The 27614-nt window shown below is 38.6% G+C and overlaps 1 protein-coding gene across 1 annotated transcript in view; it reads right to left on the bottom strand.

Moving 5' to 3' along the window:
• Positions 1–296: 296 nt before the first annotated feature.
• Positions 297–27614, bottom strand: part of Chic1 (cysteine rich hydrophobic domain 1) — a 36589-nt gene continuing 9271 nt past the window's right edge. The window contains exons 3-6 of the mRNA XM_055592379.1: positions 18329–18484; positions 8708–8764; positions 8391–8450; positions 297–6827 (exon numbers count right to left, since the gene is read on the bottom strand). Of these exons, the coding sequence (XP_055448354.1) occupies positions 6777–6827; positions 8391–8450; positions 8708–8764; positions 18329–18484 (324 nt within the window). The 3' untranslated portion in view covers positions 297–6776. The remainder of the gene's footprint in view (positions 6828–8390; positions 8451–8707; positions 8765–18328; positions 18485–27614) is intronic.

The following is a 27614-nucleotide window of genomic DNA, read 5'->3' as shown; positions in this document are numbered from 1 at the left end:
ACAGAGAAACCCTGTCTTGAAAAAAAAATTTTTTTTTAAATTACACTTATTTATCTGTTTATTTGTTTGTGTGTGTGTGTGTGTGTGTGTGTGAGAGAGAGAGAGATGTGAAGAGGTCAGAGAACAACTTGTGAGAGTTAGTTCTCTCCTTCTAACATGTGGGTCTTGGGGATCAAATAAGATCTTTACCAGCTGAGTGATGGTATGCACCCCCAAGTAATCTTATTATGATGATGAAAACATAAGGAAAGAAATTGAGAAGGTGCACCCCGAAGTCACACGGTTCAACTCATTAACACAGATTTGCACTTTATTGGAATTTGCATCCTGAGAATAAAATTTTATCTGACAAGTGAACAATGACAGAAGCAGCAGTGAAAGTTTCAGAGGCAAGTAGCCTTCATTTTGGCACAGCTGTATATAGGTTGAGTTCTTCCAGGGGAATCAGCCCTGGACTCAAGGGGGAAGAAGAATTCATTCCACAGGCTACATAACACTACAAGATGCATGAAAGTTCTTGGTTTGATGGACATATCCACTATTATTCTCTTCTGGTAAAGCTGTCCCAACAGGAATCCTCTGCCAAAATGTAGAAGTTGTTTCATTTTCAACCAGATTTTTTTGAACAACGCCAGCTCTGTAGCTATCTGGATGTCCTGTTGTTGCAGTACAGATTCATACTTGTATGTGGTTAGTCCAAGGATGACAAACTAGCTTGTAGATTATATAATTTCAAACATTTGTAACTTGTTTCAAAGTCCAGGCATTAAAACAATTTTTAACTATTTGCTTACACGAAAAACAGAAAAGCAGGAAGATTATGCCAAGATAAAAGCAAATTAAATAAGCAGGAGTAAAAGGAACATTTGAGAACTTATTGCCTTGATTACCATACAAACTTTACACACACAATTACTTTAAGAGGCAGAGAAATTGTTACTTAGACTTAGAAATTGTTACTAGAACATGACACTAGAACACTGCACATTTGCAATCCTGTGTGTGTACATGGACATAGCTCATCGAATCAGTTCAGTTCCAGAATCCTGAAACAAAGCAAAACTGAAGACTGAATTTATACCTCAACCTAGCCAATCTCTCTCTCTCTCTCTCAATCTCTCTCTCTCTCATTCAGGGACTAGGAAGCAACGTGTTGAGAGGATCAAATAGTTCTTTTATAAAAGTGGCTCCCAACATTTTCATAATATAGATCTCTTAATTCCTTCCCCATTTTCAAGTATATATTAAAGTACACTTAAGGACATCTTTCTCATTTCCATTAGTTACAAGCACACTTCCATTCCCAGCTTTCAATCAGTGTGGGTAAGCAATGTTAACAGACAGAACAGGAAAGCACATGAGCAAAATGCATGGTGATTCCATGTCTTGTTTGGCTGGTGTAGTAAGAATGTGATAGGTCAGTGTGTGGCCTTTAGTGTGTTTTTTTTTTTTTTCATAAATTTTTGAGAGAGGCTCAAGGATACACTCCACTGCTATCTTTCTTTATCTGCCCCAAACTGAGAGCCACTGGTTCACACCCACCTGCTTTCCTCCCTAAATCAAGTATTGACATAGTACAATCACTCATGTTTAATAGGGCACTAGCAACAAAAATGACTACTGAAAAAAAAAAATCAATGTAACACTCTGTAGGGTATTACTGAGAAAAAGAACATAACAGATCAAAAGTCACATCTACTTAGAATTATATAACTGTTATCCATTATTTCTTCTAGTCAGCTTCTAACTACACGAACACATGAAAAAAGACCCTCAATTCCCCTGTGAGGTAGGTCCAGATTCTTGTCCCCACTTCAGCAATGAGGACATGAGGTACAGAGGAATTAAGCAGCAGGGCAAAGAACTAAACCAGAACTGACTTGGGTTGGAACTGTACGCCATTTTCCTTTCCACCTACATTTCTAAATCCATTCCAACGGATCTTTTTGTGAGTAGGGAACCTGGTGAGACACTGAAGCAGATGTGAAATTGAATATGCAACTCTTCACATGCTCTAAGCAGATCCTTTTACATGTCTGCTCTTGTCACACCTGCACTTCTTGCCTAGATACGGACGGCACAGTGACACACCACATGGCAAACAGAGATCCCAGCCCTCACTTCCTAGGGAAACTACATTCACTTTTATCAGGACAGAGGGAATAAGGTCTACCAGGCATCAGGTTCTTTGAGTGTGTATTTACTGACACACATCAACTAGCAGCCAGCCAGCAACCTCAACTCAAACTGTGTGCAAGACAGTATGAGTTTCCCAAGTGTAGATCTGACAATAACTATTCTCACACTCTGCACAGCAAAGATTTTCAAGGCCTTCTCAGAACCACAGAATGTTAGCTCACCTCTCATTCTCTGTCTAGCTCAGGTTCAACCCACTACTTTTACAAATGAAAACACTGACATGTAATTTAGGTCACTTGCCTGGGGCTCACAATATTAGATAAACTGTTTCTTCAGTAAGTCTGACTTTGACAAAATTCACAGAAAATGGAACATATTCTCAGGTTGCTATCATCAAAATAAAAAGGCTGGCTCAGAATCAGGTAAGGAAAAGTTTGAGCAAGATAAGGATTATACACACACACACACACACACACTCACACACACGGAAAGATATACTTACGAATATCCTTCAATTATTTTTAGCTCACAAAGTATATGATAAACTTATTAAGTTTATTAAAGTATTAATAAACTTATTCTTTACTAGGAAAAATTTCCCAACAGTTCACCACTTAAGGGAACCTGAATGATTTGATAGTTGTAAAATAAACCTTTTCATAAGAAGCAGACTTTTATAGGCATAATCGGACTTAACTTGAATGAAATGAACAATTCCTGTCAATTTAGTGAAAAGTATTTCTGCTATGTAAAACTGTCCCAATTACTCAGATGAGTATAATTTCTGTATTTGCCTAGGACATATAGTAATTTCAAGCGAAATATTGTTTGGGAACTTCATGTTCAAGTAGCGGTTTAAATTCTAAGTGGCAGCTTACCTGTAAGCAAAAATAAAAGTGCTAATGATTTGTAAAGGTCTCAGCCATTTGAAAATCCCTAACTGTTGTTAGGCTTACAAATGTTATTGAGGTTTTCTAAAATTATCAAAGGCAACAATAACTCTCATTAAAAAGGGCAATGCTAGGCATCAACACAGTTTAATTTCTGAGATATTAGTGTTTATGACAGGTCATGCTAATATAAGAAATATGGACATCAATTCTTATGTCAGTTTTGGTACAGTCTTCAATCAAAGACCATTGTCCATCCAGAACTATAGTCAATTCTATGCTTACTAGCATTAAAATTCACCCTAATTATTTACGTGACTGGTACTTTTATTCCATGATTATTTTATCATTAATATATCACCATTGGAAAAATAAGTAAATGGGCTTGCTTAAGTAAGAGAAATATAATAACCTAGTGTTATCATGATTAGTTGAAAAGAATCATTTCTACTAATTATGAATTCATTCCTTCTGCTTCCTTCCACATTCCATGTTATCTTTGAGAAAGACAAGGCACTTTCCCATCTACTTCTAAAGTTAAAAATAATCTCTTTCATAAATAAACACGGGTTAAGAGGGGAAGTGAGAAGAAGACATCTGAGATGGGGTTAATCCACAAATGAGATTTGCCCTTATTTTTATTAATAATATAGATGCTATTGGCCTTCTAGATAAGCTTTAATATGACCATTGGATCAAATGAGAAGTAACAGAAAACTTGTTTCTTTTTCTTTTTCTTTCTTTCTCTCTGTCTGTCTTCCTGTCTGCTCTTTGAGACAAGGTTTCATTCTGTAGCCCAGGCTGGCTTTGAACTCATGTAGCCCAGGCTGCCTTCAAATTCACAGCAATTCTCTTGCCTTATCCTCCTGAGTGCTGGGGTTAAAGGAGTAAACCACCATGCCAGGCTTTTCAGAATGTGACAAAAAAAAAAATTCTTTTAATTTGCAATCTCAAAGCTAATGAGATTTAAATGCTTTGGCAAAAACATGGTATTTTAAAACCTTATCCTTTAGAAACTACCATGCAGTTTTAATAAAGGAATATTACGTATCAACAAAATTAATTTTTTTCAGTCAAAAATAACTTTCACAAAATTCTTGGATAACCCAATAGAAAAATACATGTTACACTCTATTTGAGGATAATTGAAAAAAAAAAAAAGTGTGGTGGGGGAGGAATTAGCAGCCAGGGTACAGTCTGTCAGGTTAGCATTTGCTGTGGCTAATTTCAATGAAAACAACCTCTTTCCCACCTAAACGACCTGATTTCTAATCACCTTCCTTTAAGGAAAAACAGTGTGGAAAAAAAGCACTCACACAAGAAAGAAAGGAAAAGAGAAAATAGATGGTTTTCTGGGTAGCTCAAGAAACTGTCAGTCTATTAGCATACGGAACATTCAAATAACCCATTTATGAGTGAGTAGCTCAAATTGAGTTGACATATTTTGACAAATGTTTTCTGATGCCAAATACTATTGTAACTTGAATTATACTTGGTCACCACCAGATAATATCTATTCCTATCTTAATATTTGTTTCATGGAAACAATTCATTACACTTCTTGTTTTTTCTTTTTTTTTTAAAAAAAAAAAAAACAAAATGAAGTGTGATTTGTACATGGCAGAAACAGTTACTATGATCCCTATTTCGCCAAATTCTAAGGCTACAGACAAAATGTAAGATTGCTGAGGGATGACACTCACAAAATTACTTTACCAGTAAGAATTAAAAATTCTGTATTATGATGGACATCAATTTTGGTATTAAAATATCACAGTATAAAACATAAATTTGATGACATTAGCTGGAACCTAAAACATAGATATGTTTTTCCCTGACCTTAGCTATAAAACAAGACATTAGGTATGCATTTTCAGAGGCTTCCTTCTTGTCTATAAAAATACACCTTCAACTTTGCAGTAGGCAGATATATTTGCAGGCATACACAATATATTAGAACTTAGAGATTCGGGGTGGCTGAGTGGCACAGGGGAACGGAACTCCAAAAGTGTTTGTGCAAAGCATAAGAACCATATATCAGAGTGTCTTTCCTCCTTCAGTCAAGGACTAAGGATTTCAGATGAGGCATAACTTTTAAAAACACTTGACCTTGTGTGATTGTTCGGTTCACTGGGATGAACTTACTTAAAAGTAGTTAAGAATTGAAGAACAAAGAGAATGTATGTCAGCCAATGTAAATTATAAACCACACCCACATACAGGCCTTCACTTGCAGTTGAATTAATATGATATAAAACCTTTGTTATAATTTCAAATGGTAGTAGAACCAGAGTGGTAATCTTACTCAATTTAATTGTGAAGTCAGAAAAAGATGCATGTACCAATCAAAACACGTGGTCAATTTAAAAACAAAAACAATTTTATCTAAATTTTACTTTTTCCTTAATAATTTCCAAATGTTTAAAAAATATCCTCAAGCAGAAAGCTGAGCCTATTTTATCAACTCTGACAGGCTACACAGGTAGAGATTGTCAGCACTCTTTTTCAATGCAGAACACAGGAACTTCAGAAGAGGATAAACCAAGGCTTTCATGGGGGCCTTGATACCTCACAGGAGCCAAAATCTCAAGACATCTTTTTGTTTGTTTGTTTATTGTTTTTCAAGACAGGGTTTCTCTGTGTAGCTCTGGCTGTCCTGGAACTCACTCTGTAGATCAGGCTGGTCTCAAGCTCATTGAGACCCACCAGTCTCTGCTTCCATAGTGCTAGGATTACAGGCGTGAGCCAGGCTCTCAAGACACTTAAAATCTGTGTATTTTCAAAGGAGGGAAAGGATACATAAGGGAAAGGAAATGAGAGCCAGTGAGGCCCTAAGATGTATTTGATATCAAACATGGGGGTGGGGGAGGGTGAAGTGGAGGATAAATGAATCACAATGAACCAAATGAAAAAAATAAGGTTCTTGGTCTCAGGTGTAATGTACAAGATCTGAATAATGATTTCAGTTTTAATCCACTTGTTAAGAAGGGCAATCCGGCCCCACACCTGAAATTTAACATACTCATTTTGGCTTTGCCAAGAAACAGCACGTTAAAGGTCTCTACATTCAAAAGGATGCTTGCAAAGTTCATTCACATTAAAATCTATGTGGAATTGTTGGCAATACACTGAGAATAATACATTCTGTAAACCATGGCATACCACATTTTACATTATGCAAAGAGACAATATTTACAAGTCTTTAGGAGTTTAAATATTTTATCCACTAACATAAGTGACAATTTAGCAAAGTGCAGGAGGAAACCAGTGCTATTAATTGCATGTTCTTTGAAAGCAGAGTAAAACCATTTCTAAAAGCTACCAAAAGCTTATTTAGGTGTGTCCAGTAAGGTGTTACAGAGCATTAAATAGCCTAGAAAAATGATGCATATTTAGAAACAGTGAGTATGAAAATCATAAGGTGGCATGCTCAGAACAAAGGGTTTTTTGTTGTTGTTGTTGTTTCTTTAAACACCAGCACTGATGTTTTTAGTGTCAACTATATATACACGTGTATATGTTTGTGTGTATTTAAAAATTGAGAGTGCAAAACACAAGCCTCATTTAATAACAAAAAGATGTGCAAATTGTCTTCTTAAATCAACACAAATAAAATAGTGAGAATATTCTACTGTTGTAAAGAATAAATTGAACACAGCAAAGGAGACTGTCTCCATTCCAAGATCATCTACAAGGCACTAAGGGTAGGAAATGACAGATAACACAGAAGTGACAGAACAAAACTCCTCAGTCGGGTCGGAATATGGGGTATTTTGGTAAGAACTCTATTAGTATTACCTGTAAAATAAAGACAGAAAAGAACATATTGACATAATATATTTTTTTTCATTTAATGTATATAACCCACAAAATCTAGTTGACTTCCACAGAACTGTATTTTCATTCTGTGTTATAGGAAGTGAGTGAAATACACGAAATGGTTCTTCAAAAAAAAAAAATTAAGCACAAGTTGCGACAAAACAGACCATTCATTTCAAAATTGAACTGGCAGACAAACCTAATCACTGGAACTAACAGCTATTATTGACTGATTTAGAATAGCTATTTGCTGAGAGCCAAACTCTATTACATTTTTATAATCCTGATTCTTTCAGCCAAAAAGAGATTAAAACTGCTTTATACAGATTAGGAAAAAAAAATAACCTGTTTTTATTTTTTTAATTAAAGCAACTAATATTAATTTAGGATTATTATTTTTGTGAGTCGTTTATGAAATATGAGTTGCTCAAACAGATTGACTATAACACATCTGAACTGCAGAAAGGCTTCCAAGACTTCTGTTTTTGTGAGACAGGGTCTCAATATGTGGCCCTGGCTGGCCTGGAACTCTCTATGTAGATCAAGCTGGCCCCAAAACGAAGAGATACCCATCCTCCGGCCTCTGCTTCCAAGAGCTGGAATTAAAGGCACGAGCCACTTCTATTATTATGCTTTTCTTTTATCATGGTGAAGGCAGTCTTAATATCTCAGGCAGGCTTTGACCTTACTATAAAGCTAAGGAAGACCTTGAACTTCCTGTTTACAGGCAACCTGCTTAAAGTTGGTGCTAGGGACCAAACAGGGCTCTAGATGCTGGACAAGCGCTTTTTCAGGCTGCATTATATTCTCAGCTGTGGAATGTTTAATGATAAACACTGGTAGGTTCAAGATGGTGAATAGATCATATTGTTCATATGTGGTCTTATGCCTTATGAATAAGACTTCGTATTTTCTTTCTTTCTTTTTTTTTTTTTTTTTTTTTTTGAGATAGAGTCTCATTATGCAGTCCTGGCTGGCCTGAAACTTACCGAGATCCACTTGCCCCCTGCTGGGGTAAAAGGTTTGTGTTACCACACCCAGCAAGATTACGGATTTTTGGTAAAAATTCTTAGCTTATATTCAAATTCAATTTAATAGATTTTATTCATTTAATAGTTTAGTCACTCAAAGTTAAATGCCAGCCAAGTTAAAAAAAAAAAAAAAAAAAAAAGCTAGCAATGTAAGCCCCAAACTGAAAGTCAATTGCTTACGTAAGTTTTTTGACAAGCTTGCACCTTGGTGTATTTTGCTAGGCAGCAGCTGTTTTCACTGCCATATGTTATAGTTTGTGTCTGTGGTAACAGAAATGAAGGGTATACAACATTTTCAGCTGAGCAGAGGAGCTGAGACCTGCCTTCTAAGCTTCCGAGATACTTTAGGTTGGCCACAAGTCTAAAGAAGATAAAGAGTGGCCTCTGCGCCTCAACAGACAGAAATTTGGGCTGAGGAGTTAAAAGGCACAGACAACAGATGGTGAACATAGGAAAACATTACACTGGCGGTGAAATCCAACAAATGTGATGAAAACAACTTCATACTTACATACTCCATCATATTGCTAGTTTCACATTTTCTTTTAGTCAACTTCCAGTGCAAAGCAAGCTAAAAAGGTAGATGTTGGTTAAGAAGTTTTCTATCATCTTTGGTTAATTACATTTGAATAAGTCACTAAAGGTTCAGTCTAGGCTGCATGGCATAAAAGAGCATTTCAAAACCCTTATCAAGAATGCATGCTAATAACTGAGGAGTATTCTATTAATCCCTTCCTCTGTGTACTGAATAATCCATGTAGTACTTACCTTTTCAATCTGATAATGCAAACACATGAATGGGGCATTTATTTGCCTAAAATGTCTTACCTTGTGGTATAATCTGTTATTTTCCCATTCTAGTAACTTCTGAATCGATCTTCTGGTCTAAGAAAAAGAATCAAGATTCTGTGAGAAGAGCTGAAGAACACTATTCGCTAAGAACATTATAAGCTATACAAGCTATATGTGTCTGTGTTTTTTCTGTTTTCTTGTACAGTTCTATTAATTTCTTCTCTGGTTTCTCTTATCAGAAACCAGAAAAAAGGCAATGTATGTGACAGAAACCACCAAAAGCAAAGTAACACACTCTATGGTTACCGTATAGCTATAAAAGGAGATCTATCTATCCATCCAGCCAGCCATCAAAATTGAATTTATGTTTTTCCAAATGAAGTATACATATGAATTGTTGTGTGGTACACGGCCACACACTGGACTGCTTATGAGAGCTACAGTGCTAGCAGAACAGCAGCCATTACAGGCTGTTCATGTACCTTTCTCGGGGACTACTTTTTCAGTGAACATTTTACCTTCCAAACGAAGGTGGCTCAGCACAGAAAGTTTTCCTAGCAGAAAGTGAAGTTTGAAATGAGAGAAGCAGTAAGGCGGGGAATAGGATACAGGCTGAGTCTTTCCAGTCAAATCCGTTCAAAAATTGCATGTACTTTGCAGGAAGCCAGAAAAGTTTCTGAAGCTTTAAAAAACACTGTTAAGATTATCAGAAATTTTTGATTCTTACTGTAAATTTTAAAACGTTTCTGATTAAAATAAAAGAAAATCCGGATGTGGTACGCCTCTCTAATCCAAGCATTTGGGAGGTGAATTCCTGTGAGTTTTGGGCCAATCATGAGTCAGCACTACACAGTGAGACCCTGCCTCAAATAAGTAAATAAAAAGGGTAAAAGAAAGGAAGGAAGGACCCACTTGTGCAAAAATTAAAAAGAAAAAATGAGTAGAAAGGTGAAAAAAAATCTGTATTTTGATCATGAGATGAAGCATTATATTGAACTAGCCACACTACTTCAATGCAATATAGAAATAGAGAAAGAAAAATCCCCCAAATTTGTATGGAATCACAAAAGACCCCGAGATCCAGAAGAATCCTGAGAAAGAATGAACTAGAGATATCACATGTCCTAATATGAAATCAGAATCGGAAGGTTACCCAAAGCAGTATGACACTAGGATGAAAGAGACATATGAGCCTGGAGAGAGGGCTCCAAAGTTAAGAGGACTGGGAGTCAGTGTTTGGTATCCATATGGGGAAGCTTACAACCATTTGTAATTCCTACTCCAGGAGCCTGACACCCTTTTCTGTACCCCATGGGTGCCAGCATACATATATGCAAAAGAAACCCAAACCAAAACAACCCCCCCCCCAAATATACAGACCAGTAGAAAAGAACAGGGAGCTGAAAAATAAGTCCACCCACACGTGATCAATTAATTTTCAACAAAAATAGCAAAAGGACACAATGGGGAGAGGATGGCTTCTTGAATGTGGTTGGGAAACTGGATATATGAAGGTAAGAGTGGAGTTGGCCCTAGCTTACATAATACAAAAATTAACTCAGAATGAATTAAAGGCTTAAATATCAGCCTAGAAGCTGTAAAAACTCCCTTTAAAAAGGTTATAAATAATAAGCTTTTTGTGTTGCTCTTGGCAATTTTTTTAATATGACCACCCCCCGCAACAAACAAGCAAATAAAACCCCAAATGAAACAAAAAGAACAGAAAACCCTAGACGCTCCCAGCCCCTATCCCAAACATAAAACCCAGAGAAGGGGAAAGTAAAAAAGAAACAAAAAAGCAACCCACATAAATGTGCGACCACATCTGCAAGTCTGATGTGGGATTCATCTTCAAAGCACATAAGGAACACCTACAACTGAACAGAAGGCAACAACCAATCAACAAGGAACCAGTCCTACCGGTAGAAAAGAAGAGAAAAAAGCTCCCCAGGCTTTTGTCTTAAGCTTATGGTCTTAAGCCAGGTTTTTGTTTCAGGTCAGGAGAATGAGGACAAAGCCAGCCATTTTGGAAGCTCACCACATTATTGCCTCATCAAGGTCCCTCTGTCTGCCAATTCGGGAGTCTGTCTAATTCCTGGTACTCAGTGTAATGACATATGAATCTGTAGGACACTTTGAAGCCATCTTTCAAAGTCTTGATTAGATAGCGTTTGTGGAGACCAGCAGAACCCCAGACGAGGGGCAGGGGAGGGGAAGCGGTGAAACAGGCATTTTATTAGGGTTTGGTGGCATATCCCTTCCATCTGAGCACTCTGAAGGGAGGCAGAGGCAGGAGGATTTGCATGATTTGAGGTCAGCTTGGTCTACATAGCAAATTCTAGGATAGCCAAGCATACATAGAAAGACCTAGACAAAAAAAAAAAAAAAAAAAAAAGCCAGGAACATGTCTATAATCACTGTGTGTTCGAGACCAGCCTGGTCTACAAGGCCAGGACAGCCAAGGCTATACAGAGAAACCCTGTCTCAAAAAACAAAACAAAAAAAAGTAATAAAGAAATGTGCATAAGTATCTAATTTTCCACCAGGCAGTGGTGGCCGAAGCCTTTAACCCCACCACTTGAAGGCAGAGGCAGGAGTTTGAGGGCAGCCTGGTCTACATAAAAAATTACAGGACATTCAGAGATACACAGAAAAACCTTAAATGGGGAAAAAAAACAACAAAGAAACAAAAACTCAACAACAACAACAAATCGAACTTTTCCCAGAGTTTGGTTTTTTTGTTTCACTTGTAGTGATGTCGGTTATTCTGACACCAGGTGGCACTCTAAGCCTAGGTTTCCACTATAGTCTCAGTGACTCAACACGTGGGTCACAAATCCAATACCAGCTATCTGGTGTATTAGATTACTATTACCTTACTGTTCGTATCAGCAGCAAAATTACTGTTACGAAGTAGCAACAAAAATAATTTTATGCCTTGGGGGTCACCATAACATTAGGAACTGTATCAAAGGGTAGCAGCATTAGGAAGGTTGAGAAATACTGGTGTATAAAGCAGGCGCCTGGTAAGGCAGGGAGGTGGCATGTTTGGCAACTTGATTCATTAAGGGTGAGTGCAGCCCTCCACGGTGGTTCACTATTAAATATTTAAGCCCTATTAAAACCATTTTTTTTTTAATTCGTCAATCTACAGCCTGGACAATATAAGTAAGTTTTATAGTATGTAAATTCTTTCTTTAAAAAGTACTTGGAAAAAAATAAACCTGGTGGTGGTGGTGGTGGTGGCGGCGGCGGCGGCGCACACCTTTAATCCCAGCATGTGGGAGGCAGAGGCTGGAGGATCTCTGTGAGTTCGAGGCCAGCCTGGTCACTGTCCAATTGACTATGTATCAAGTTGGTGTCAAGGCCTGCTCTTTGTAACAAAGCTGAAGCCATTTTGTATTCCATCTCCATCTGTTTATAAGGTGAAATTAAATTAACCTTTTTTTTTTTTTTTTCGAGACAGGGTATCTCTGTGTAGCCTTGGCTGTTCTGGACTCCTTTTGCCAGGCTCACAACGATCTACCTGCCTCTGCCTCCCAAAAATGCTGATTACAGGCATGTGCCACTGCACCCAGCTTCAGTTAAAAATTTTTAATTCAGTTTTCTAGAATTAGTTAGCCATTGCGGACACTAACAAGTCCTTGCAGAGGGTCAAGTTAACCTTACATTTTACTTTGACTCATTGGTTCCGTAATTCATACTCTGTTATCTCCACACTTGACTATACGTTGGTTGCACTCCACATTATCTCTGCACTTGGATACACTCTGGTTGCATTCTGGGAGACCCTAACCACCGCCTCACTACCTCACTTGGGACCAATCAGCTTAAAGGTTAACTGATAATACTTTGTCTAGTTGGCCAAAATGTATTACAATGCATTATTGCCCTCCCCTTGTCTTCTGTACTTGGTTTTCCTATTTAAAAAAAAAAAAAACTGCCCTAAGAACAGGTGGATGTCACAGTTTGGCTCCAGAGTCCACTATGGCCCTAACTGCAATAAGTCTTGGGATGTGTGTTCAATAAAGCATCCATATATGACTGAGACTGACTCTGGGTGGTTTGTGTGGCTATTCTTGGGCTACAACAGTTAGCTCAGTATCAACTACTAAGGAAAGCAGATGGAAATCTTACATGCAGCTGAGCATGGTTGTATACACCTTTAAGACCAGTACTCAAGAAGCAGAGGCAAGTAGATCTCTGTGAATTTAAGGCCAACCTGGTCTACACAGTGAGATGCAGGACAGCCAGGGCTATATAGTAACACTCCATCTAAACAAAACAAACAAACAAAAATTGCAAAAAAAACTTATGGAGAAAGGCTGTTATCTAATAGAGCTGACCAAAAAGTAAATGGGTGAACACACTCATTAGCCAGTATATTATTTATACATTATAAACAGAAACATTTTCTTATATATGGCTATGGGCAAATGACTCAAGTTCAGCAAAACATAAAGGCACGGGTTCCACTCCAACCACTGTACAAACTAGGCATAGTGGTACTATAGTAGCAAATCATCCCAGCATTCAGGAAGTGGATGCAGGACCAGAAGTTCAAGGCCATCCTCACTTACATAGTGAGTTCAAGGCTAGCCTGGGATATGAGACATGGCCTCAAAAACAGACAGACAGACCCTTCCAAAAGGTTCAAAGGCAGGCTACAACTAAGTTATAATACTATATGGAATAGCTTCATGTCTTCTTTGCATAAGAGCACACAACATATTCTGTGAAAAACACAGAAATTTTTGAATATACCTTGCAGAGAAAACTATTTGTCTTTCACCACAAAGCCTGATTATTTCTCTATATGATATGACATTATCATTAGTGCTTTCATTTTTACTGTCTTAAAAAAAAAAAAACTTTAATTAGGGGCAAGAGAGATGGCTCAGCGGTTAAGAGCATTGTCTTCTCTTCCGGAGGACCCAGGTTCAATTCCCAGCACCCACACGGCAGCTCACAATTGCTTGTTACTCCAGTTCCAGGAGATTTGACACCCTCACACAGGCATATATGCAGGCCAAACAGTAATGCACATAAAATAAAAATAAATAAATTAAAAATAAAATAATAACAATTTTAAATACTTAAAAAAAAAAAGGAATCAAGCATGATGGTGACCCTCCCTTCTCTACTAGTTCTCTCAATTTATAAAGGCTCAAAGTAATACAAGAGAAAGGGTTAAAGTAGCTTCATTGCAAGGGTGGTGGCATGACCAAGCTTCAGAGCTGAATATGAAACCACTTCCATGGCACATGTAAGAGCAGTAAGTCAAAACCTACCTAACGGTAGCTACAGTAAACTCTCATTAAAGCCCAGCCTTCTCAGATCTTTAGCTTTTATGAGAAGCTGGCTAGATAGTACAAATCTTCTTTTAAACATGATTTCATTCATTAATGAAGTCCCAGGGGCAGAATCTAGGACTTCACAGACACTAGGCAAATGCTGTCTCACTGATCTGTGGTTTCAGTATTCTAATTTTTAAAATGCAGATAGTTACTGTATTTAATTTTTTTTTTTTGGGGGGGGGGGCTGGAGAGATGGCTCAGAGGTTAGGAGCACTGTCTGCGCTTTCTGAGGTCCTGAGTTCAATTCCCAGCAACCACATGGTGGCTCACAACCGTCTATAATGAGATCTGATGCCCTTTTCTGGGTTGCAGGCACTGTATACATAATAAATAAATCCTTTAAAAAAATTAAAATATTTAAAAAAAAATTTGTTGTAGTTTTTTTCAAAGCAGGGTTTCTCTATGTATCCTTGGTTGTGCTGAAATAGCTTTGTAGACATGGTTGGCCTGGAACTCACAATGATGCGCCTGCCTCTGCCTTCCAAGTGCTGGGATCAGATAGTTCTTTTAAACATTCAAGAATGCAGAGAAACGGTTTGGCTCTTGGGGTAATTAATGGTTTACAAATCTACACTGAAGGATCATTTTAGACAGAATCTTATTATAGCCCAGGCTGGCCAGAAACCCACTAGGTAGTCATCGGCAGCCTTGAACTCTTGCTTCCACTGCTTTTGCCTCCAGTGCTGGGATTACAGACTTGTGCTATCATGTGTGCTCTACCTGGTGCTGGAGACTGCAGTTAGGGTTTTGTGCATGCAGAGTAAGCATTCTACCAGTCGATTCTTATTCCTAGTCTGAATTATCATTCTGAAGTGTTTCTTTCTGTTGCTGTTGTTAAAAAAAAAAATGTGCATGTTTAGTGAGGTGCGGTGACGCCCACGCCTGTAATCCCAGCACTCCAGAGGCAGGCGGATCTCTGTGAGTTTGAGGCCAATCTGGCCTACAAAGTGAGTCTAGGACAGCCAGGGCTACGCAGAGAAACCCTGGCTTAAAACCAACCGAACAAAATGTGTATGTGTGTATGTTTGTGTAGCACGTGTCTGATGGTGCTGACGGAGGCCACAATGAAACTTCAGAGCTCTTGGAGCTGGAATTACAGGTGGCTCCAAGTCACCTGAAGTCTGTCTGACATTTGAACTTGCGTCATCTAGAAGAGTAGGAAATTCTTTTAAACCTGGAAGCCCCTGTCAAGCCCCACAAATGATTATTTTTCAATTGTAAGATTAGTAAGATGCACGTATGGCTATGTACACACGTTCGAGGACCCACACGTATGTTCTGGTGCACGAGTTATGTGCATGCACACGGGGGTCAGAAGACTCCATGTGGGTCTGGAGACGGAACTCAGATTTCTCAGGCTCGGCACCTTTGCTAGCTGAGCCATCCTGCTGGCTCTAGTATGAACTCTTACTTAACTAAAGCAACGACAGAAAGAAGGATATCACAGAATCAGCATCATTTCAGTTTTCATTGGATATTCTGTTAGAAATACTCCTAGCACCAACACATGATTGGAAAAAAAAATGTTCCTGTTTCAGGCCCTCGGGTGTAGTTACTGAGAAGGACAAAGCATAAATGAGTCACAGAAGAACAATATCCTTTGTAACATCAAAACCCAAAACCTTGTTTCTAAGTAATTAAGACTAGGAAATCCAAATCATGATTAATTCACACTGAGGCTTTAAAATAATATGGTGAAAGTTATTGATTCTAACTTCTAAAAAAAATACAACTATAAAATTTATGCTGTCAGTTTTTTTTAAAGGTATAGAAAGTCAGTTGAAAATACTATGCTTGCATTGACAAATTCAACTGTATTTCAAACAAAGCTCTGACCTACTGGTGGTTATTAAAGGAATCAGTAGTGTTTAACTTTTTCTTCAAAAATGTCATAGGGGAGCTGGGCCTGGTGAATGCACCCCTATGATCTCGATTGCTTAGGAGACTGAGGGAGAAAGACCACAAGCTCAAGGCCTACCTGGCGCTACAGAGGAATCAGCTGGGCCAGGTGTGTCGTAGTGCTAGCTTTTAACCTCAACACCGAGGAGGCAGAGGCAGATGCATACAAATCTCTGTGAGCTCGAGACCACATAATGAGTTCCAGGCTAGACAGGACTACATAATAAGACCTTGTCTGAGAAAAAAAAAAAATCTGCTGCTTGGCAGTGGTGGCACATGCCTTTAATTCCAGCACTGGGGAGGCAGAGGCAGGTGGATCTCCAAGTCGGAGAAGAGTCTGGGATAGCTAGGAGTACACAGAGAAACCCTGTTTTGAAAAAAAAAAAGAAAAAGAAAAAAGAAGAGAAAAAGAAAGAAAAAATAACACACACACATACAAATCAGCCCGGGTAATTTAATGTGATCCTGTCTCAAAATACAAACAAGGGTTGGGGCTATAACTCAGTGGTAGAGCACCTGACTAGCATATACAATGCTCGAGCTTTAAAAAAAAAAAGTCACTTTATTATCTATCCTTTTGAAGTAGCCATGAGAGAGCTTAAGAGAAAATGCAAGATAAAATGATTATTTCTTGAGAACATTTTCTTCGAGACAGGGTTTCTCTGTTTTTAACTCTGGCTGTCCTGAAACTCATCCTGTAGACCAGGCTGGCCTCACACTCAGAGATCCACCTGCTTCTGCTTCTCAAGTGTTGGGATTAAAGGCGTGTGCCATCCCTGTCTGGCTGAATATTTTCAGTTTATAATACCGTATCTGATCTAGTGGACCAATTGTTAACAAGTTTAAACAAAGCATTAGTATGTACTATGGAAAGAACTTCAGGTAGAATGGGTGTTTATCCTCACTGTATTTAATCATAATTTTTGTGTGTGCACACACATGCACATGGTGTGTCTACATGTATGTGCTGTATATGCACACGTATGTTCACGTGTGTGCTTGTGTACCACTCTAGCTCCATCCCATTTCCTTTTTTTTGTTGTTGTTGTTATTTGTTTTTTTGAGACAGGCTTTCTCTGGGTAGCCTTGGCTGTCCCGGACTTGCTTTGTAGACCAGGCTGGCTTTGAATTCACAGCAATCTGCCTGCCTCTGCTTCTTGAGTGCTGGGGTTAGAGGCGTGTAACACTGCACCCAGATTCCAACCCATTTCCTTAAGACAGAGTCTCTTGCTGATGGCCAGCAAGCATGTGTGACCCTCTGTCTCCACCCATGCCTGGCTTTTGATATAGGTGCTGGGGTTTAAGCTCAGATCCTCACACTTGCACAGAAAGTGCAGTTAACCGATCTTTCCAGGCCCTTTACTCTCAATTTTTTTTTTTTGCTTTTCTTTTTTTTTTTTTTAAATATATACATATTTTTATGTATTATGTATACAAATGCTGTCTGCACAGACATCTGTACACCACAGGAGGGCACTAGACCTCATTATAGATGGCTGTGAGCCACCATGTGGTTGCCGAGAATTGAACTCAGGACCTTTAGAAGAACAGCCAGTGCTCTCAACCTCTGAGCCATCTCTCCAGCCACCCCCCTTTTTTTTTTATTGCCTCACATGGGCTGGGCAAACACTGTAGCACAGATCTATATTTCCAGACCATTAATCAGACTTTTCTTCTTTTTTCAATCTTTGTTTTGTAAAAAAGATTTATTTATTATTTATACAGTGGTGTGCCTGCATGTACACCTGCACGCCAGAAGAGGGCACCAGATCTCATTATAAATGATTATGAGCCACCACGTGGTTGCTGGGGATTGAACTCCAGATCTTTGGAAGAACAGCTAGTGCTCTTAACCTCTGAGCCATCTCTCCAGCCCTAATCAGACTTTTTCAAAGATGTCTTCCCACTGAAGGAAAACAGTCCTAAAATAAAGATAAAAATTTAAAGCAGACAAAATTAAGGCAATACACTAAATTCATGACACAACTAGAAAAGAATGTTATTGTGACATATCAAAGCTAAGGGCTTTCTTCACCTTTGAAGATTGCTGGTCCTTCTGCTTGGCTTCAGAGCCAAAGATGCTCTCCTAGTACACCTGTGGCTCAGAACTCCTTTAAGTCATCCCTTTGGGTTTTCTTTTTAAAGCAATCCTTATATATTTACCTGAGTACATCAATTACATTGCATTTATTTCAAATGGTGGAAGCTCATATCAAGTGATAAAGTATTGAAAAAGGCTGAACAGTGCCTTACTCTCTCTTCCCAGAGTTTCTTTAGCTTTAAAATAAGGACAGCATTGTTCCGGGAATTAAATAAATCATGGAAACAGTTGGAACACAAAGTAAGTGTCCAATAAATGTCAGCTCTTTTTATTGTTATACAATAGGCTGATAATACTCACTCTTTTGTTGAGACAAATAACAGGCCACAGGCTGCACCCCAGGGTGCAGCAGCAGCAGAGACATCCACACAGCAGCCATTTCACATTGACTGGGAGAGCCTTTTTCAAACACGAGTTCACACGGCCAATGCTGGTCTTAAATTCTTCTGGAGCCACCTAAAACAGGGGGACTATATTTAAGAGTTGGTGGACAGCTCCGCACTACCTCTAATCCTAAGGCGAATGTCTTATTACAAATACTTCAACGTCTCAGTACATTCTCTTCCTAAGTCTGTATCATACACTCTTGGATGATATTAGCGAGTAAAGCAATAGAATTTCATGCCTGAAGAAACGGCAGATAATATTTACAATGTTTTGAAATGACCAACAATAAACCGAAAGCAACATGACTCACAGTAAAGGAAACCTATGAAGCATAAGACAAGAACAAAAACCCAAATGACTAATCAGAGGAAATGGTATTAAAATGAGGCACTGCTGATAGTTCTGAATTACTATGAGATAAACCCTTTCTGGCAAATCTGCAATATAATAGTTAAACTTGCTGTTGTTTGCAGAGAATTAAGTACTTGAGCCAGACACAAAGGGCACTAGTATGCCTCCCTAGTCCCAGCTACTGGGGAAGCTGACGCCAAAGAATTTCTTGAGTCTAGGAGCCCAGCAGCCCACCTGGACAACAAAGTAAAATCTTGTTTCTTTACAAATAGAATATGAAAGTTAGGCTCTCCATGGTGGCTCCTATGTGTAATCCCAGCGTGTGGGGAGGCAGAGGCAGATGGATCTCTTTAAGTTCTTGGCCAGCCCGGTCTATGAGGTGAGCCCAGGAGAGCCAAGGCTATAGAGAAACCTTGTCTCAAAATAAAATAAAATTAAAAAAAAATCACTTGTTCTTATCGAGGACCTGGGGTTCAATTCCCAGCACCCATACAGTGGTTCATAACCACAGCTAACTCCAGTTCCAGGGAATACAATGCCTTCTTCCAACCTCTTCAGGCACCAGGTACACTCATGGTGCATGACACAAATGCAAGCGAAACCTCACACATGTGGAACAAATGTAAATAAAAAAAAATTAAAAAAATTAAAATCTAGAAAAAAAGCACTTGAGCCAGACACATTCCCTCATTTCAGATACTCAGGAAGCTCGGTGGCCCACCAGCCCTTCTGGACAACAAAGTAAAACCTTGTGTCTAAACAATTAAAAATTCAATGTTACGATCAGCATCATGGTTCATGCCTGTAATCCCAGTACTCAGGAAGACAGAGTCAGGGGGACCTCTGTGAGTTCAAGGCCAGCCTGGTCTACAAACTGAGTCCAGGACAGTCAGGGCTACACAGAGAAACCCTGTCTTGAAAAACAAAACAAACAAACAAACAACAAAAAAAAAAACAAGAATACACACACATTAATAAAGATTCACTTTAGCGATTAAAAAAGCTTTATTAGAATGGTTTGTGTCACCCATAAGTCCCTGAGCTGGCTATTCTTGTTAACAATGACCAGTTTTGAAGCTGTAGATTTTAAAGCTCAGTTTACATGAGAAAAAATGGATTTCATTCTCTATCTACCCTGTTAACAATATGACAATGCGGCAGGCACTGTGCACCAAGAATTCCAATGAATTTACATTTTTGGGGATAAATATGAAAATAAATTGACAGAATAGTCCTCTGTAATTGAAATCAGAAAATGTTAATGAGCCAAAACTTACTTCTAGTTCTTGCCATGTTTGCGAAAAAAAAAATGCAGGTAAAATCATTTAATCTTTTACAAATATTAAAAATTTTTTAAATAAAAAAATTATTTTATTTTGTTTTTCCAGACAGGGTTTCTCTGTATAGCCCAGGCTAGCCTTGAACTCACAGATATCCACCTGCCTCTGTCTCCCAAGTGCTGGGATTAAAGGCATGTGCCACCACTGCCTGGCTCATTTAATTTTTCTTAATTACAGTTTCTCATAATAAGGTAAAATGGTATAGTCTTTGCTTTTTAAAAATTTTTTATTTATGTATGTATTTTATGTATGTGTGCTTGCAGGCCAGAAGGCATCAAATCCCATTATAGACGGTTGTGAGCTACCATGTGGTTTCTGGGAATTGAATTCAGGACCTCTGGAAGAGCAGCCAGTGTTCTTTTTTTTGAGACAGGGTTTCTCTGTGTAGCCTTGGTTATCCTGGACTTGCTTTGTGGACCAGGCTGGTCTTAAACTCACAGAGATCTTTCTGCTTCTTCTTTCCAAGTGCTAGAATTACAAGCATGTGCCACTATGTCTGGTTAGCCAGTATTCTTAACCACTGATCTCTAACCCCAATTCAGTCACTGGAAATGGAAGTTCCAACTTACAAAGATTTTCTTGGCTGGAATACTTAAAAAAAAAAAAAAGTCTACAAATTACGTCTCAGATGTGGAGAATGAAAAGCTGCTGCCCAACTTCTTTAAAGGCAAAGGGATTGATCAGATGGGCACAGAAAGTCTCACAGTTTTGTTACACATAGATTGTAAATAAAAAGGATAATCTGCCACGCTTTGAAGGAAACTTCAATGCTCTGTAGTTCTTGAGTTTTTCAGACATAGTCCTCTTCTCTGCTTCTTTCCTCTCCTTTCCTCTCAAAACCAGGGATGGAACTCAGAGGTTAGCCCACACTAAGCAGATAGTATACCACTCAATCTACCTGCATTCCTTTGATGTTCTTTTTAAAAACAAAGTGCCAAGTTACTATGAAAAGATTTATCTGTCCCAAACAGCAGTATTTAATTTCTTTTTCATCACAGGTAATCACCCAATAACCCAGTAACAGTTAAAAAAAAATATATTTTCCATCTCAGAGGATTTTTCATTGCCACCTTCTACTTGAGCTAAGGGACACACAGAATTCTGTGAGGGACCAGAGTTCTTCCCTTAGGCACTAACTCTTACTCTCTCATAACTATGTAACACTGGTTTCTCCTATATATAAGCTGTGATTTTTTTTCCTTCTGTGAGAAAAATATTGAGAGTAAATGAGGTAACAACTATAAAGCTACTTAGCATAATTCCTAGTGTACACTGGGCCCTCAGCAAATGTAGCTATTGTCTATATTTAATGGGGAGAATACAGGCAAAATAAAAGTCTTAATTTGTGCTCTTTAAGCACTTAAATACTATTGGCCTTGCAATGTGTATGTATATATACATATATAAATATATATATATTTTTAAATATGAGCCTTTATCTCACTGCCTAGGAATGTTTAGAGAACAGCTTTTTTCTACTATCTTATCTTTTATTCCTCCTTCTCTCAAAAAAGAAAATCTGACTGGATATAACTGTAGTTATTCTATGATGCAGGTAATTTTGCTTTGTTTTTGTCGTTGTGAAGAACAAAATTACTTTTATAGCTGAGCGTGATGGTGTACACTTTTAATCCTAGCACTGGGGAGGTCGACACAAGTCTCTGTGATTTTGAGACCAGCCTGGTCTACAAAGTGAGTTCAGGACTGCCAAGGCTACACAAAGAAACCCTGTCTCAAAAAACAAACAAAAAATACTTTTATACTATGACAACATATTAAAAATATCATCTTTTCTATCTCAGATGAAGGTAATTTTGCTTCAGAATGGTTATTCAGTGAGGCTCACTCAGTTTGCCACCTTAAGGTCACTTCCACACCAGCTAGAGACCCTTCTTGACCTGGCTGAATCGCCTGGACCATGCTAGTAGCATAGAAACACATCCAAGTGGCCTGGATAACTGCATTTCTGGTGTCCTCGCCATTTTCTAAAACTGACTTCTAGTAGTATGCAAAATGGTCCCTAACAGTAAGAGCTAGGGATGTTCTACAGTGTTGTCTTTTTAAGATCTGCGTTGTTAGAAAATGTTACATTTATTTGTGTATGTGGCTATATAAGGCAACCTGCAGGAGTTGGTTGTGTCTACCATGTGGCTCTTGGGATTTAACTGTGGTTGTCCGTTGTATGACTTGTTGGCAAGCAAGCACCTTTTACCCACGGAGCCACCTTGCCAGCTTTGAAACTACCTTTTTAAAAGTTTGTAATTTTCGGGTGTGCATGCCTTTAATCCCAGCACTCTGGGAGGCAGAGGCAGGTGGATATCTGTGAGTTTGAGGCCAGCCTAGTCTATAAAGCCAGTCTAGGACAGCCAAAGCTACAAAGAGAAGCTCTGTCTTGAAAAACCAAAAACCAAACCAAGCCAAACCAAACCAAACCAGAAGAAAGAAAGAAAGAAAGAAACAAACAAACAAATGTCAGTGTCCCACATTATGTAGGCTCTTGATTTAAACTTTTATTTAAAAACTAGTATGCAAAAAAAACTAGTATGCAAATATAGATGAGAAAATTTAAAGTAAACAGTTACACCAGAGATAGAAATGAATCTGTCCAAAAGAACAAAACAGTGTATAAGGATTCTGAAAACGTTTCTTTTTGGCAGAGAATAACAGTATTGGAAAACTGAGGGAAGGGAAAGCAGGCTTCCAATCTGAAACATGTGAATGAAATCAATTATATGCCATGGTATACGTAGTTTATTAGGGAACTGTCTTTCATTACATGTTTCAGAAAATGACAACACCAGCCAGCACTCCTCAAGTTGGGCAATTTGCCTCTTCCAGGACTCTACTTTTAACAGATACTCTCTTACTACGGACAAATGAAAACTCAAATGTTCAAGATACTAAAAATGAGAAATCAAATGTTGGCTCACAAGACAAATATATTGAGAAGAAAAGCTTTCACTAGACTCTCAAACAACACACTACTTTAAAAAGATGCCAGGACTGGCTTTTTTTTTTTTGGGGGGGGGAACCTTGCATTTGAGTATAAAGGTGTAAGAGAGATAGAGAGTGAGAATCAACTGCCAACTTTAAATACGGAGAGAAATGTTGGGTTAACTGTAGATTCCCCGTTAGTCCTGCTGGACTCATTTGCTTGTATACAACTGTTTCTAGTGTTGAATGTCGGCTGGGAGCCTCTGACTTGCTAGCTGGACAGTAGGTTGTAAAGAAACATGTCATTCCTTTTGACTCTCTTGGAAAGAAAAAAGAAAACAACATCATTGAGGTGGGGGAAAGGGTCATAATATTTTATAACAGGATGCAGGACACTCTGCAAACAGACTTGAAGCAAAGCCCAGCAGGACTGATTTGCTTCCCTCATTGTGAGGGACACAGGCCTATCAATCACTTGTCATATTGGATCACAATAGAGGAGGTCAATTTTTATGGCTTACCATTCTCAACACTACACACTCCTCTCCCCGTAACACCCTTCCCTTCTTTCGAGCTCAGGGCCAGACACTTTCATTCCTTTTTTAAAACCTATGTGCTCTTTCACTTGCCGGTCACCAGAATCTGTGTATTATACACGCACACCTACCGAACTTGTCCTATCACAACGGGAGAACTTACCTTAAGGGAAAGAGGGCAATCAATCTCTTCTGCACTTACAAGAATTAACACAAAAGAAGCAAAACGGTAATACTGAGTTCTGGAGGTTCCAAAATGGCCTTTTCGATTTTCCTAATTTGCTGTAATCTTGTTTCCTTCAAGCCAGCTACTTAGATAATCTCACTCATGCCGAAAGACTGATATTTACAAAGGGCAATTCTTTTCGGGTAGGGATTACACTTACCCATTTTAAGACAATTTACAGAAGGAGTATTAACTTGGGAACGAGGACCTTTTAAATTAGATTTTCATATTTATAGAAGACCCAGCCTTATTACATAAATGGTTTAATAAGCCACAATAATCTATATTAATGAAATATTGGTATACAAAGATTGGACACAAAGATACTCATTAAGGAAAGAAAACTTGTGTTTATATTGTAAACATGTAACTTTACAAATCAGACCATCCGGAACTAGAGATGAAGCTCAGTGGCGGAGCATAGGCTCAGTGTGAGCAAGGCACTGGACTTGGTCCACAGCAACAAAACAAACAAAAACAAACAAACAAGCAAACATACGTCAGACTTTCAGAATTATTTTTAGTGCTTTTCTCATTGTTAAACACACATTAAGAAAACATTGTACTATCCTTTCTGCATTCCCCAATACAGGAGAACATGCATACAATACAAATAACACAGATTTGAACATACAGCTGTATATCATGTATGATGTATACTATAAAAATAATCACCTGAAAAGAATAGATGTTTTAGCCAGGCATGGTGACTCATGTTTGTAGTCATAAGAATTAGAGAGAGCTGAGGCAGGAGGATTGCCACAAGTTTGAGACCAGCTTGGGTTATGTAATGAATTCCAGGCCAGCTTGGGATATATAACAAAACTTTGTTACTAAAAAAGAATGACAAACAGATTAAAAAAAAAAATACATGTTTTCAAGAACAACTCCCATCCAGATCATCTAGGTTGTATGAATGAATACCAAAAGCAGCTTATCATTCTTAGAACTCTGATTTAAAAACCTCCTAGAATCTTCTGGGTCAATGGAATTTTTAGTTCCAGAAAATTTGGAAAGGAATGAAGAGGTCTGAAAAGATATTTAAAAGACTACTTCAGCACAAAAATGGCCAGTTTTTAAAAATGTATAATACTTATGCTTGGGAGCTATTATTTACTGACAGTTTTGAAGGTATTCATTTTCTAGAATTATAATTTTAAACATGTAAAAAAAAATAAACTAGTATTAAAGCTGGATGTAATTTCCCAGACAACACATGCAGTAGCATTAAGGGAAATATAAATAAATTTTCTATTGGAGATGTTTTGTTTTATTTTTTTAATTAATTTATTTTTTATTCACTTTACATCCTGGTTGTAGCCCCATCCCTCCACCCCTTCCAGCCCTACCTTCAGTCCCTTCCCCCTCCCTCTGGCCTATTCCTCAGAAGAGGGGAGCTCCCTCTCTTATCCACCCTAGCTCATCAAGTTGCATCAGGACTAAGCATATCCTCTTCACCTGTGGCCTGTTAAGGCAGTCCCGCCAGGGGCAACTGATCAAAAAGCTGGCAAGTGAGTCCATGTCCGACATTGTCCCCAATTTCCTTACTAGAGTACCTACATGAGGCCTAAGCTGCCATCTGCTACCTCTTTGTAGGGGGCCTAGGTCCAGTTCCTGCGTGGTCCTTGGTTGATGCTTCAGTCTCTGCAAGCCTCTCTGGGCCCTGCTTAATTGGCTCTGTTGGTCTTCTTGTGGAGCTCCTGGCACCTCCAGGTCCTTCTATCCTTCCTCCCCCTTTTCTGCAATACTACCTTACACATCGCACAATGTTTGGTTCTGCATCTCAGCATCTGTTTTGAGGAACTGCTGGATGGAGCCTCTCAGAGGACGACTCTGTCAGGCTCCTGTCTGCAAGCTTAGCAGAGTATCCTTCATAGTGTCGGGGCTGGCTCTCTCCTATAGGGTGGGTCTCAGGTTGGGCCAGAAATCTGTTGGGCATTCCCTCAATCTCTTCTCTATCTTTATCCCTGCACATCTTGTAGGCAGGGTAAATTTTGAGTCAAAGTTTTTTTGAGTGTGTTGGTGTTCCCCACCCTCTACTAGGAGACTAGTCTAGTTAGAGCATGTTCTCTTCAGTCTCTATGGTTTCTGCTACTTAAGAGTCACTCATCCCAGGAGCCTACACTGACCTAGGTCTCCAGCTTGTCACAGAGATAACCCCACCTTCAGTTTCTCTTTTCTCTACAGGCCTCCTGACATCTCACCCCCACTCTCCCCAGCTTTGATGTTTTGTTTTACATTGTTTTTTAATTTTAATATTAAAGCTACCATGATCTTACTAATATGTTATTACTGAGGAGATATTTCCATGTTTAATTTTATACACTTAAAGAAAAATTTTATAAAATATATGTAAGCCTTTAAAAAAGATTTATTGGTGTCTGTATATAGGTGTTTTGTTTGCATGTAAACCTGCCATTTGCACACCAGAAGAAGGCATGGGATCTCATGGGAGTACAGCTATAGACAGTAGTGAGCTGCCTTGTAGGTGCTGGGAATTGAACTCAGGATCTCTGGAAGAACAGCCAGTGCTCTTAACTGCTGAGCCATTTCTTCAGTCCAATACATCTAAGTTTAAGCTACTGCTGCCCTTTGTGAAGAATTCTGAAAGATTAGGAGAGGAAGGTAGAGCATACTAGAAACCGAAGCCAAACATTTACACCAAAGAAATATTGTCTCTCTTTCTCTCTATGTCTCTGTCACTGTCTCTCTCTCTCTCTGTGTGAGCACGCGCTTGAGTATGTACTCACCTGTGTGTAGGTGTGGAGGCCAGAGTTTGACTTCAGGTATCTTCAAAGCTCTATCACTCTCTATTTTTTTTTTTTTTTGAGACGGGGCCTGTCAATGAACCTGAAACTCATCATCTCTGCTAGACTAATTGGCTAGAATGTATCCCGTAGGATCTGTCTGTCTTCACTATCCAGTACTGGGTGCTGGGGATCTGAACTCAGGTTCTCATGCTCGTATAGTAATCACTTTTTGCCCACTGAGCCATCTTTCCAACCTGATAGCATTTCTGTAGGAGAATTGTTCCAAATACAGTACTTTAAAAAAAGGTAACTAGTTTTCTGAAGAGCAAAGATTCTAATCCATCCTGTAGAATGAGTAATGAACATTGGTGGAGCCCTACTTTGGCCCTCTTATTCCCCATGGATGTGGAGGCGTTGATCGTGCTCTTTACAGCTCAGGGTCACAGGCACGACGAGGAGCATGTTTTGTTGTGCTGAAGAGCAAGGTGGCTGCAGTCAAGAACAGTGTACCTTTCAAGACTCCTCAAAGAAAAGATTTTAATTGTTTGTACCTCAGAAGCATAATACATATTTGAGGTGGTGGGTGTGGAAGATTTGATTATAATGTCTGTATGTGTCAAAATGTCACACTGTGACCAATAAATGTGTACAATGAAAAAAAAAAAAGGTAACGTACAACACACTCCTGTTTCTTCCTTCCTTCCTTCCTTCCTTCCTTCCTTCCTTCCTTCCTTCCTTCCTTCCTTCCTTCCTTCCTTCCCTCCTTCCGTTTTTGAGACAAGTTCTAAGTAAACCATGCTAGCTTGGAACTCATGATCCTCTTGAATGCCAGTGCTGTTTACAGACCTAGGCCATCACAACAGTTCAAGATATTTTTAATAAATATATATACATAGTGAAATAATTACAACAGTCAAGCAAGTTAACATTGCTCCTTACATCGTTATTTATCATTTTCTTTAGAGAACCTGAAATCTGTTCATTGGGTAAATTTTCAGTACATAACACAGTATTATTGATAATCATCATGCAGTACATTAATCTAGACTTATACATTTGAAT

The sequence above is a fragment of the Psammomys obesus genome, unplaced genomic scaffold (genome assembly GCF_907164565.1).
Source record: "Psammomys obesus unplaced genomic scaffold, mPsaObe1.curated_primary_1811, whole genome shotgun sequence".
NCBI lineage: Eukaryota > Metazoa > Chordata > Mammalia > Rodentia > Muridae > Psammomys > Psammomys obesus.
Note: the sequence above shows the minus strand (reverse complement) of the source record. Positions and strands in the feature narration are given on the sequence as shown.